General features: G+C 40.7%; 1 protein-coding gene across 4 annotated transcripts; it reads right to left on the minus strand.

The window, feature by feature from the left end:
• Positions 1 to 72: 72 nt before the first annotated feature.
• Positions 73 to 9,530, minus strand: h6pd (hexose-6-phosphate dehydrogenase (glucose 1-dehydrogenase)). 4 transcript variants are annotated; one of them, XM_085406911.1, is made up of 5 exons: positions 9,513 to 9,530; positions 3,554 to 4,220; positions 3,341 to 3,458; positions 2,943 to 3,212; positions 73 to 2,838 (listed from the first exon to the last, which is right to left on the minus strand). In XM_085406911.1, the coding sequence occupies exons 2-5, from the start codon at positions 4,193 to 4,195 to the stop codon at positions 1,493 to 1,495; spliced, it is 2,376 nt and encodes a 791-aa protein (XP_085263037.1). In that variant the 5' UTR covers positions 4,196 to 4,220; positions 9,513 to 9,530; the 3' UTR covers positions 73 to 1,492. The 4 variants fall into 4 exon arrangements, with proteins under 4 accessions (XP_085263037.1, XP_085263036.1, XP_085263034.1 ...); XM_085406910.1 differs by lacking the exon at positions 9,513 to 9,530 and adding an exon at positions 7,604 to 7,687; XM_085406908.1 differs by lacking the exon at positions 9,513 to 9,530 and adding an exon at positions 5,242 to 7,667.
• Positions 9,531 to 13,306: the final 3,776 nt, after the last annotated feature.

Consider the following 13,306-nt stretch of genomic DNA (forward strand, 5'->3'; position numbering starts at 1 on the left):
ATGCATTTCACTCACACACACACACACACACACACACACACACATAAAAAAATACTCATATGAGGTTAAAACTTTTAAGAACATGGACCAATGATTTCATTAATGACAAATTACATACACTCAGCATCCCTTCTAACTCATTTCTGGTTTATAGTACCGTGTTAAACCTACGCCATAACCTATCCTTTGGCCTGACATGCACTGTCAACAGGTGTGACAGGTATGTTTGGTAATATCCTCTGTAAACACAGATTATTGATTAGCACCAGTATAATTCCTCTATTTAACAAAATCTAATAGGCTGTAATTGTATAGCCTGCTTATTGTGCTAATGAAAGTGGATACATGCTGTTATTCTTGTTTCCCAAGCTCCAACATAACTTTTAAAAAAGTGATTCTTTGCCTTCATAAACTCAAATAATTTTGAGTAAAATGAAACTAAAATATATAAAAATATATATAAAAGGTTTATTTATTCATATAATTTATCATTAAGGAAAATATGCTAGGTGCTAGGTTAATGCTTGGTATAAACTAAATGTGTACCAATCAAGTAATTATGTAACAAATGCTTGGAAAATATACATGTAATCAAATTACCTAAAGTCAGCATTTTGGGCATAAATATTTTTTGGGTGCACCTGTATAGACTGAGTCGTTTCTGAACTCTTATCTACTTCTTGCGGTGCTGTAAAGCTAACTATTTATCAAGATTTCCCATATGGAAAAGATATATATAAATCTTATAAAGTTTGTATCTGTCTTGTGTGAAACTTGTATGAAAAGCATACAAAAATTATATAATGAAACTTGTATGTTTTGGATACTTACTAAAGCAATATATGAAAATAATGAGAAAGTGGCCACTTTCATGAGTAAATCATATAAGTTTTTACTATTTCTTTTCCATATGGGTTATTATCTCCAAGTCCAACATAAACGGCTCAGTTTCACTTGTAATGGAAGTTCAATGCACCAGCGTACAATGCAAACTATGTCCGCTCACTATGGTTGCGATGCAGATTTATTGCAGTGCAATAAACTAGGCTTAACTCTAAAGTTAGGGCTATCGTCACATTATAAAACACTTACACCTTACATTCACCTTGTGGAAAACTCCTGTTCCATTAGTCAAGCCTTACTGAAGACGAGCAGTTCTTTAAATGTAAGAAACCACAAACGTCTTCGCTGCTTCACAACCACATGGACACCAACAAAGGGCTGTTTTCAACAATGTTCTACTGATTTCCTATTTTGATCAAGTTTGGTCTATGTATACACTGTTATGATCTCAAACGGTGCGCTGGAGGGAAATAAATTAGAAGCCTGAAAGAGTTTAGCAGTTCTACTCAGTACATGTGATTTGAGTTAATAACCTTTCCTATATGGTCCTCCTATATGTGCTGGTTCATATATTCTTTCTCATCAACCAACAGTCCAATTAAAGCAGCTCCAAAGACATTTGTCTGATTGCAAGGTAGAGATTACATTCTTATCCTAAAAGTGCATCATAGTCTATGTACCAAACAAGGTTACCATTAGTAGGCTTCACACCAGTGACAGGCCATTTGTCTGGGTTGTCCTTCACACGGCTCAGCTGGGTGATCAGCTCGTGTTTGCCTTTGCCCATCACCAAAAGGGCAACTTTGCGGGCTCGATTAATGACATTAAAGGTGAGGCTCATACGCTGGTGTGGCTTGGAGGGGCTCTCAGTGAGGGCCACCAGACTATCGCCAAGTTCATCAGCTTTGCCACCGGGGAACAAAGAGGCTGTGTGGCCATCATAGCCGACACCCAGCAGTACAAAGTGGAAGCTGGAGCTGTTAACCAATTTAACGAGTTGCTTCTCATACATTAGCGCTCCTCCATCTTCCTCCACACATAGGCGCTGGTTGAGATGCACTGGCATGGGGTGGATGTTGTAATACGGGATTCTCACATGTTGCAGTAGATGGTCATGCAAGTTGCGGAAGTTGGACTCCAGTTCCGTCGGCAGCACGCAGCGCTCGTCCACCATCCAAACATGTGTGTTCCTCCAGGGGAAGGTGAAATGGTGATCGGCCAACCTGTGAAACAGAGCAAGGGGAGTAGATCCACCGGAGAGGGCGAGATGGAAAACACCACCCTCATAAATAGCTGCCTCTGCTGCTTCCTGAATATCTGCAGCGAGCTTGTCAACAAGCTGCTCGGCCCATGCAGACACCATTTCAGAACTGCGAAATTTACCTTGCATCACTTGGAAACCATTTGTGGATGTGCCACCCAAATGATCAGTACTGATTATCACCACCTCATTGTTGTAGCTAACGTCTTTCCCTTTCAGATGGATGTCCAGCACGTCTGCATTATCAGCACCACCTGGGTAGATGCGCGGAAATGTGCTGGCTAAACTGCTGAGCAGCGGTGTCCATAAGTCCCAGGAAGCCAACAGGTTCTCTGTACTAATGAAGCTATTCTTCTGTCCCAAAAAGATGTGAGAAATAAGTTCTGCATAAGCTTCCTTCTGCTCCATTGGAATCTGGATGTAGAAGTCTGAAATAGGCAATCCAAAAACGTTGACGTCTTTGTGCTCCGTCACTTCCTTCCACTCACTGTCTACTAGAGCTGGCTTGAACAAATTCTTACTAACAAGAATTGCTGGATATTGAAGGCTGCCATGTCCAAAGTAGAAAACTATCTGCTTGGGCTTGCAGTGAACGTTATTGTGGTTTTGAACACAAAATATGTCATTTTTAAAAAGAACACGTGCGTATCCCACCCGCTCATCTAGCATCTTCCCTGAGATCAAAAGGATCGGCATGCCTTCATATTGTGCGTCATCAATCTGTGCAAGTACAGCTAAAAAATAGAAACACGAGTAAATATTAGCATCTAAACAGTGAAGGAGATGTAATGCAGCACACTTACAGCAGAATGTAAGGAGACAAACTTTCAGTACTTGCCTGCAAATGTTGGAGTGTGACTGACGTGATCTTTGGTCTTATTCAGCTCCTGCTGAACTTCTGCTTTGTAAGTTTGGTACTGACCGATCACAGCTTGATTCTTTCCTAAAGGAAGCATGGAACTAAGGATCTGCAGCTTGTTTCCAAGGACTTCCTCACTTCTGCTCACGTTCTTGGGAAGCCTCATGGTCAACAGTGTCATGACCTCAGTCAGGTGGTTCTGTAGCACATCCCTGATGACCCCATACTGGTCATAGAAGGCAATGCGACCTTTTGAGGAGAAAATAACAAAGACAGGGTAAGAATACATGATTCAATCACCAAAAAAAAATGTCTATGATTTACCCATGTCTCAAAATACCGTAGTAATTAAGAGAGTTGATAAACCCTTTAATCACCTTTAACATCCAGAGTCTCTTTCAGTACAATCTCCACTCTCTCGATGTGGTGCTTGTTCCAGATGGGATCAAGTAATTTTTTGTTTTGTATTCTAAAAGGAAGCATCTTTGAAACCACCTTTGGAAAAAAGGAAACATAAGATGTTTGGATTTGGATTCAGATTCATTTAAGAGTCAAGGGTGGAAGGCATGCACTGTGTAGGACTTCCATACCTGTTTCCCCAAGTAGTGGTCAATTCTGTACATTTCTTCTTCCGTCAGTGAGCTGCGAAGTTGAGATGCCAGTACCTGAGCACTCCCGTAGTCATGTCCAAAAGGTTTTTCAAGCACCACCCTCAGCCAAGCCCCACTTTTTGGCCTGCAACTACTATTAATCTTCTCAGCAATATCTGCATATGCAAAAGCTGGTACAGAGAGGTAAAAGAGCCTGCCTGCCTCCGTCATTCCCTCTTCTTGAAGCTGTTGCTCAATGTGCTTGGCCAGATCCTGATAGTCCTCTAATGACTTTAGTTGGCGATACTGTGCGAGCCGCAGAAACTGGTCTTTCAGCAGAGCACAGCGCTCCTGAGAAACATCCTTTGAGCAGGAGACTGCCTTCAGAATCTCAAAGAGCACTGGTGTGGCCTTTTCAGTGGGGGACTGTCCCCCGCCATAGAAAGAAAAGGTGTTTCCACTACTGACTTGGTTGATATACAGCTGGAAGAATCCCTGCCACAGGTACTTCTTCGCCAGGTCACCCGTGCCTCCCACTATGACTACCGAAACATGGCCAGGTCTCTGTGCTTCCTCGCCCTCCTTACCATTTCCTCCCTGGGTGCACAACGCAACCAGGAGGAAGAACACAGTCAAAAACATTGTCCGGTCCTAATGGTCCAAACCCCTGTATGAACACAGCAATGAAAGAAGGGCATTCATCTCAGGAACACTATGCAATAGCAGATTATATTAAAGCTAGACAAAGTTTGCAGATTGTTTTCATAAGCTAATCGTTCAAGTGAATAGTTGTCTGTGTCTATGTGACAGCCCTGCAACAGTATGATAACTGGTCAGCTGTGACACACAGTGGCAGCCACCGTGGGGAATATTTTCTTGGCACACTTTGTACCAAGCATGTTTTAAACACCCTAGCCTACCTGAATATTGTTGCTAACCATGTCCATCCTTTTAAAAGCTCATTGTACCCATCTTCTCATGGCTATTTCCAACAGGTTAATGTGCTATGTCAAAGAGCTCAACTGGTTTCTTGAACATTGACAATTAATTCACTGTATGCAAATGGACTCCACAGTGACAAGTTCTTCATCCAGCAGAGCACCTTTGGGATGTGGTAATTCACATCATTGATGTGCAGCAACAAATCTGGAGCAATAAAACCTTTACACCACCATAGATATGCTATGAAGAATTAAGGCAGCTCTAAAGGCAAAGGAGGATCTGACACGGTGCTAAGAAGATGTAACTAACAGCCAGTGGGTGTATTTGTGACATACAGAGTGCCGTCTGACAAGAAAAGCCCCCAAAACGGTCAGTTTTACTAACCTGATGCATAAACAAACAGTTAATCAGAATATTTGAATATTGATTTTCTGTTCATCAACTTTCAGCTCTGAGCGCTTCATAAAAGAAATTCCTCTGGTTACAAAGTCAAATGAAATATTAACAGACATTAATGCAGTTACACTCGTGATGTAATATACATGCAATGTCTGTCTTTGGTCATATCGACTGTCCAAAATATCATGTGCAAAATAATGTTTAAAGCATATCACTTAATACAGTACACAACCATCAACTTGTATGCCAGAAATCTAAGAAATATGCCAGACAACCATTTTAAAAAGCAACAGTTAGCAGTGGTAAATGTATATAAATAGAGCTAAAAAAACAACAACAACCCATACTTAGCAAAATCTCTGTCCTGAGCTTTTCCGAAGTCCCTTGAGAGGCAGAGATACTGTCATGAGTGTAATGATTACCGGATACTGGTGGATAAGGGGCGTAGCTTTTGCACTTTGCTCGGGGCGTTGAGCTTCCAGTACAAGAGCTGAGCTGTTCTTGGCGTTTTGGGGAAATCCAAATAACTTACTGATGATTTTTCAAGGACCTGCAAACATTTATTGAGCAAGTAACACATTTAATGGGAGCAAAGGGGATCCCATGCTCTGCTGGATGAACACAGGGTCACAAACTGTAATCAGAGGGGAACAGTCTGAGAACAGGCAAACAATCCGCACTCATTAATATCCAAAACACCGCTATCAGGCACACGAAAATCTCTTAAAGGTATCTGTTGAACTTTGTTTTCTCACCGCAAAATGTGACTATGACGGAGAGTGAAAATTATTCACAGTGAACTGAAAACCAGCAGAAAGAGGCTGATTTTATTACGGAGTGCAATATCTGGAATCGCTGCAGCTTGCATGTTTGCACAATGCAAAGCAAACAGCAAAGGCCACCCTCATGAAGGCAGGCTGCTTCAGCGGCAGCTGATTTTTTTGTTTTACTTTTTTTAGAAGTACTGCAGTCATCAAAACTGTTGGTACTATTTCTTTGTAGTATTTTGTTTATATTGTAATCCTCCCTCACAGATCAGCAGCTTTTTAATATTTTTTGCTTCTTTAGGGTTCTTCTGTAGCTCTGACCTACATGTGACACTTTGTTCCTCGTCAGTCAAAAGCTACTTTCATTTTCTTTCCTCTTTAAATCAGCACAGACAATCTTCCTTGAGTCTTCCTGACTCATCTATCCGTGAAACTCTTTATAAATAGCAAAGGGGAAAAACAGGGAAAGACTGCATCTTCTGTTCTACCGTGCACATACGATCAAGTGACTATCCCATATCTTATATTCAAAAACCCGCCAGGCACTGGTGAAATTCTGTGGACATGAAGTGCTTTTTCCAGGTGCCAAGTTAAACGGCATTAGACAGAGTCCACTGACGATCAGCACAATAAAAGATTTGTCTGACAACTGAGGAGTATTGATGAGGACTGGAAAAAGCACTGAAGAGATATCCTGTGTTCGCTTTCTGTCATTGTGGTGAGATCTGTCACAGTCAAGCCTTAAGAAGAAACTCCAGATCAAACTGCTATTAATACTAATTCAAACGCTCACTTATGGATATTAAAAAAAACTATAGAACCTATTCATTCATCCTATATTACCAATAAGTAATTTCAGTTACAAAATATAATGCGAACACCAAAGGTCACCTCATGAAAGGAGCTCTCAGTATAGCAGGACTTATTGAAATGTGGTCTGACTTTCATCTAAACTGCATGTAGAGACAAAACTCTACTCACTGGCACTTTATTACGCACACCTTGCTAGCACTGAGTTGACTGTGGGGGGTATTTGGGTACAAAGAATTCATTATTGGTGTTTAGGAAACCAGCTTGAGATGATTTGAGCTTTGAGATGTGGTGAGTTATCCCACAGTCATCAGAAGATGGGTACACTGTGGTCATAAAGACACGGACATGGTCAGCAAGATTTCACAGGTAGACCACCTGAGTAATAAAAAGTGTACCAAGAAACCAGTTTCTGAAATGCTCACAACAACAACAATTATGTCAACTTCAAAGTCACATAAATCACTTTTCTTCTCCCATTCTGATGCTCAGCAGGCCAGCCCCTCCTGACCGTCCCTACACGCTTAAAAGCACTGAGTGGCTGCCACATTGGATTGGCTGATTAGATATTTTGAGTTAAGGAGCAGCTAAACAAGTGCACTTAGTAAACTGCCCGGTCCATATGAGCACTTTCAGCAGCAGCAATCTGCAGGGGGAGTTTTAGATCACCCCCTTCTTTTTTCCTGAGCATTTTAAACGGCGAAAAAGCAAATACAATAACTAGTCCAGTAAACATAAATGCTGCTGACAGAGCTCAGCTGCCACCAGCTGTGTAACGTCCACAGGGATTTGATCCGAAATTCACAAGCCATCGCTACAAACTGTAAAACTGTACATAGACACAGATGCTGCATTGAAGCCGCCTGCTTTCCACACAGTCGCTCGCCTTCCTGGCACAACAAGCAAAAAAAACCACGACGTCACATGAAGGGTGGACAACATGTTTATCCCACGAGTCCACCTGCTAGCTGTCCCACTTCACTTCCGCTACCTACACACAATACACACGGCTCTGCAAGCGTCTCGGTAAAAGTACAGCCGTGTCGACGCTACAAAAACACGCGAAGCAACTAAAGCAGAAATGTTCGCAACAGACGCACTCTTTAAAAAGTTACAACTGGAAACGACGAACCTGCCCGGTGGCGAAGGCTACCGCGCGCTCTTCCTGTACCAGTCACGTGACACCCCTCAATCCAAAGGCAGGCTGCTAACATGATAAATACATGTTTTCCAAGACTTTGAGCTTCCTCTGCGCAGTTCTTTTGAATGATGCCGTTTGAAAACATTACCATGTTGACTAGCGTGTTGCAGGGTGTCATAAAATACAATTGTAAGGATGGTTTGTTAATGAGTGTCCCGAAAACCTTGAGTTGAAGTCAAGGTTGACTGAGTTTACGCACTGGAGGCATTAAAACATCATGGCAAGTGTCAAGGACCAGACTCACGGTCAGAATCACTTTGAAACTCGATTTGTATAAACCAGCTTATATTTGGAGAGGTAAAGTAGGAATTAAACGGTTCTTTGATTTACCTGAAAATGTCATGTTTTAATTTTAACCAAATACTTTCATATATGTTTTAGAGTTTTTTCTTTAAGAATAACACACTTTAAAATCTGAGGCGGTCTTAAATAAACTATTAAACATTAACGCCCACAAAACAACATGTTATATTGTTTCAATCCAGCATGAAAGTTGAATGAAAACTGCTTTCCCCCCATTTTTCAATACTTTCACGTTAAAAAGTAGTCTACAATTATTTTTTTTTGCATTATTGTAAAATTTAACTAAATGCCGTTCAGAAATTGGCACTAATTATCTTTTGCAACATGAACTTTTTATTATTATTATTATTAGTGAGTTCTCAAATGTGGGACAGGGTGGTTTTATGGCCTCCATATTTTAACTAGCCAGAAACTCACACTATAGATTGTAATTCACTTTGATGGTAAGAATGACCTGTCCTTGATATATGAAGTAAAAAATTTTACTGAAATTATTGTATATTGCCAAATATAAAATGAAACAGTCCCGTTTGCCCTTTATTGCACTTATATTGATTTCATAAAGAATCCACAGTTCAGGGTCAAGAGCCCAGCGCATGAATATCTCACCGTGTTATATGACTTTTATCAGCTGTTCTGAGTCCCTGTCTGTTGCTCATGACTTGGTGGCAGATGCACTCTGCAGCGTTTTGCTGTAACAAGGGCGACCCCTGTTGGTGTCTGAGCGATACAGCTGTTCTACTCGTGTCCTCCCCTTCACCCTCTGAAAACTCAAAATACTTCGTCTCAGACTTAAAAATAACGTGGTTAAATAATCTGCCTTTCATCTGCAACTATAGAAAAATAGAATTACTTAATTAAGAGATTTTAACTGGATGGCATTCACTGCATTATTCAGCTGTCTCATGTCATCACGCCTACCTCGGACAAAGCAGGTGTCCTTTTGGCTGAATAATGATCTGATTGTTGTGGACCACACTGCCAGTAGTCCTTTCTGGTCCTCCCTTGTATTTTGGCTGAACAGATGTGGTTGTTTCAGCAGCTTTGATTCAGCGGGGTCATGTGTGTGTGAGTTAACAGCTAGTTAACTTCTCAACCTCTCAGAATCAGATTTAAAATCTTACTTTCTAACTTAGCTGGAAGTGTTTGTATTGCATGGATTTGGACACTTCTAGGCAAAGTACTTGTTAAACAATCTCACCACAGCATCCTTCAGTAGATGTTCAGTAGGAGTTTTGGAGCGTTTCAGCACAAAATCTTCCTAAACTACTTTTCCCAAGGTTATGGAATAATTTTGTTGTTTGATCTGTTGTACCAAGTGTGAAATAAATAAATAAATGAAAATGAAATGAAATGGAAATGAAAATGAAATTTTCAACCTCAGCTTTTAGAAGATTTTAACGTGTTATTAAGCTAGTAGTTAATAACATAACAGGGCTTACAGAAAAAGAATAAATAAATAAATAAAAGAACCACCTAAACCTACAATTATGATTACGACAGGAGGCACACACAAACCAAATAACCTCACTACTACCTTACAAACAGCTGTAATGCCGGTGATCAAACCTTCCAAGTTGGCTGGCTACTGTGAAGTGTAAACAGTCAACAGGATGGAGCATCCTGTGTTTGTGTGTGTCGCAGACTGTGTGTGTGCGGAGGGGAGGGGAGTTTGTTGCAAAAGAAAAAGAGCCCATGCAGAGTGTGCTAGGCCAGCTGTCACAGCTATAACCTCGACTTGAGAGCAAGCTGGAGGGCCACCGTCTGTGTGTGTGTGTGTGTGTGTTGCCACCCCACATCCCCCAGACATTCCCCACAACCCCTGGCTTCCTTCCTCCCCTTTGTTAAGCCTGCGGGGCAGACTTTGTCAAGCTGAGCACACAAACTGATGCATATGAATGCGTGCCGTCATCTTTATTAGGCCCCCTTGCCAACACCCATTACATTTAACACGGGTCTTTACTGAAGGAGATTTCACTCTCAGTCATGCTCTCATCCCCCAACTCACTCTCAGGCATGTAGGATTAAAGCAGCCGCAGTCTGGGAGAAATCCGAATACACAACCTGTTGCATGCTAATAAGGAAACTTAATACTGAGCAATGAACAAAGGCTCATATTTTTTAAATGACTGGTTGTTCCGGCGAGTAATTTTAAAGTTGGTTCAGACTTGTTATTTGATGTTTAGCTTTAAAGGTAAATTTAATTACAGACGGTTTTATATTTCAAAGGTGAGACAAAATGTGTCAAACTGTATTACTTTCTGTTCTTGCAAAAAAAAAAAAAAGCCCGTATTCTGTGTTGATTTTTCTGCAGCTGCTCTTTGAAGCAGGCAGTGCTGATTGATTGGGGCTAAGTCACAAGGAGACATAACCTATGTATGTATGAGTAATGCTTCTGTGTTTTAACCACATTCTCACATTTCTTTTCTTCATATTGCAAAACTTGTCTGAGCGTGTTCTTTCCTTTTGTTTCCAAGTGCTATGTTGCACATAACATAGTGCACAGAGACACCAGACACCCGCCCCAAATTCCAGTTCAGAGAGGCAGTATTTCCAGTGGTGGCATGTGGAGCTTTAAAAAGGAAATCACTGAGGCCATGGGGGGGGGATGCACAACCTTTTCAGATAACAGACAGTGAAGAATAAAGACATTTCCATAGCATCTATTCACTGTTTGTAAGACAGATAAATGGGTGTTTTAAAAAACACAACCCCCCAAAAAAACCTAATGTGAGATTATGAGGTTTTGTGGTTTTTATTTAGTTTTCGGTGACATCCTGCCCCTTGCTTGTGTGAAGACATACATACTTTGTGCTCTTGTGCGGAGCTGAGATAACTCCTGTATTTGTCCGTACATGATTTTTGTTTTATATTCTTTTCAAGCTGTGAAACACAACACACGCATGGTGCAATTTTTCTTCCATCAGATAAGTTAAAGGATTTTAGGCTCACAGAAACCCTTTTGAAAGCAGCACGATTATCTCAAACATGTCTCTCATAAAGTGGTAACTGAAACTGAAGTGATTTTCCTGTGATTCAGATTTAGTCATCTCAACAACCTCTTTAAAAAAGCAGCCGTTTCACTGAAACTGTAACCCACATGTTTAAGTAAACTACTGGTTCCATTTAAAGCCAGTTATTTTGACTATAATAATGCAGCAAATGAATACAAATTTTGTAAATGTATTTACCTTAATATTTCTATTTTATGTTACTTTGTATTTCTACTTCACTGCACTTAAATTATTTGGTATTTTGTACAGTATTTACTTTACAGCAGTAGTAATTAGTTACATTTCAAGTTGAGATTTAAATACTTGGATGCTAGTACAGATCAGTCCAGAGGGCGACCCATATGCCGAAAGGCTACAGCAGGGGTCTGGGTTCAGTTCCGGCCCAGGCCATTTCCTGCATGTCATTTCCAGTGTTCTCTGCCCCTCTCTTCCTGTCTGCTTTACTGTTCTGTCATAAAATGAATTAAGACCAAAAAATACAACAAACACACAGGAAATAATAATGAAGAGTGGTTTTAAATTAAACTACCCAGTGGAACAAATGCAGCTCGCAAATAAAGTAAACAAAACAGTAATTTAATCATGTAAAACTGACAATGGTCTTTATTATGTAAGTTCATATTGTTGGTCATTAGTATTTACACTTATTTAAAAGAAAAAGTGATTTTTCACAGGACTCACCCAAGATTAGCTTGTAGGACCACATACTGAAGCAATCACTTTCACTTTGATTTTATCAGTCTCTCTTGTTTCAGTTTGTGAGCGTTTATTTATGCCCAGCTCTCTGAAGGTTGATGTCCGGACCTTCACAGGGCCATCACAGCACCCTGATTCTTTTCTTTTTCAGACATTTGGCTGTAGATTTGCTGCTATGGTTGGGATTATTGTCATGTTGCATGATCCACTTTTGGCCAAGCTTTAGCTGACAGACAAATGGCTTCATATTTGACTCTAGAATATTTTTCTATACAGAGGAGTTCACGGTCAACTACAATGTGCCCAGGGCCTGTGACTGTAAAACAAGCCCAAATCCTTATCCGTTCACTGCCGTGTTTGACGGCTGGTTTGAGGTATTTGCACTGATATGCTTTGTTGGGTTTTCTCCTACTTGGCATTGTGCATTATAGCCAGAAGTCTTGCAGTTAGTTCAGATGCAACTTTGCAAACTTTGCAGAGAAGAGGCAGTGAGTTTGCTGGGATGTCCACTTTTTGAAAGATTGTGGCAGTGTATTAACACACACCTCAGTGCTCCAGAAAACTGCCTTGACTTGAGTTAATCAAGTGCAATTTATCAGCAGCACTTTGCTACTAGTCTTAATTCCTATGGAAGCAGTAAGGATGTGCTTGGTTTTTCATAGAATTGCATAGAGTCCTGCTACTTTATTTAAGTAAATGATTAGAGGGCTTCCTTCACTGTTAGGTGATAGACATAAAAATGCATGCACAAACGTGTGAACTCATCATTTCGTAACAAGGGTTTTGGGGGCTCTCACTGAGAGTGTGGTGGAAAACAGTAGGTGTATTTCATGTTAGTGCTACACAAAAACACCCCAGTGCTTTCAGTGGTGTTCCACTTCTCTGTTTGCTGATACGACAAAAAGTGTAAGGAAAGCGAGGGTATGGGGGAGCCAGGTTTGAATGACATGGTGTTGCTGCCACGACTGTTGTTCACTGACCCACAAAATGCAGGCCCAGCCCCCAGTGTGAAGTACTTTTGTGTTGTCATCACCCTCAGAAGCCTGGGACCTGTGATGGGAGGGTGTTTGAGCGATCTGAGGCGGCAGTCCACTCTCCAGAAGGTTACATGCTCTGTTCGGTGGCTAAAAAGAAGCCTGTATTGTAATGAAAGCATTTGCATACTTTTGTATTAGAGAGGGTATTAACCTCTGACACCTTTGAGAACTGGTTGACAAGAGGCCACTTCTCACAGTCTAAGCGTTAACACACTTGAATATAACACCTAAGCGTACCTCAGTGTGTATCAAAATCAATAAAGAGAGGAGGAAAAGGTCTGCTTAGGTTTTTGAGATTGAAGTTGGCTTCAAGTGGCCGTTCACCCTCAACAGAGAGTGTTGGAGGATTTGAAAATGAGAGATCTTGTGGATCTTAAGCATGATGTTGGCTCTTTGAGACTGAAAACCAGACCAAATGTTTTTTTTCTTAAAGAGAGTTGCAAAACTAAAGTCTCTTGTGTTGAGTGACTGACATGAAGAAAGTGTTTGGGGAGTCATTAACAAATTGCAGATGGAGAGAAACCAAATGGAGGGACATTTAGAATACTTTTTTGAAGTGAAAAAACAGTGAAAAAAGTTCACTG

Source organism: Rhamphochromis longiceps, linkage group LG5, assembly GCF_057381845.1.
Source record: "Rhamphochromis longiceps isolate RC_006_pf linkage group LG5, R_longiceps_female_GT1.1, whole genome shotgun sequence".
Classification (NCBI taxonomy): domain Eukaryota; kingdom Metazoa; phylum Chordata; class Actinopteri; order Cichliformes; family Cichlidae; genus Rhamphochromis; species Rhamphochromis longiceps.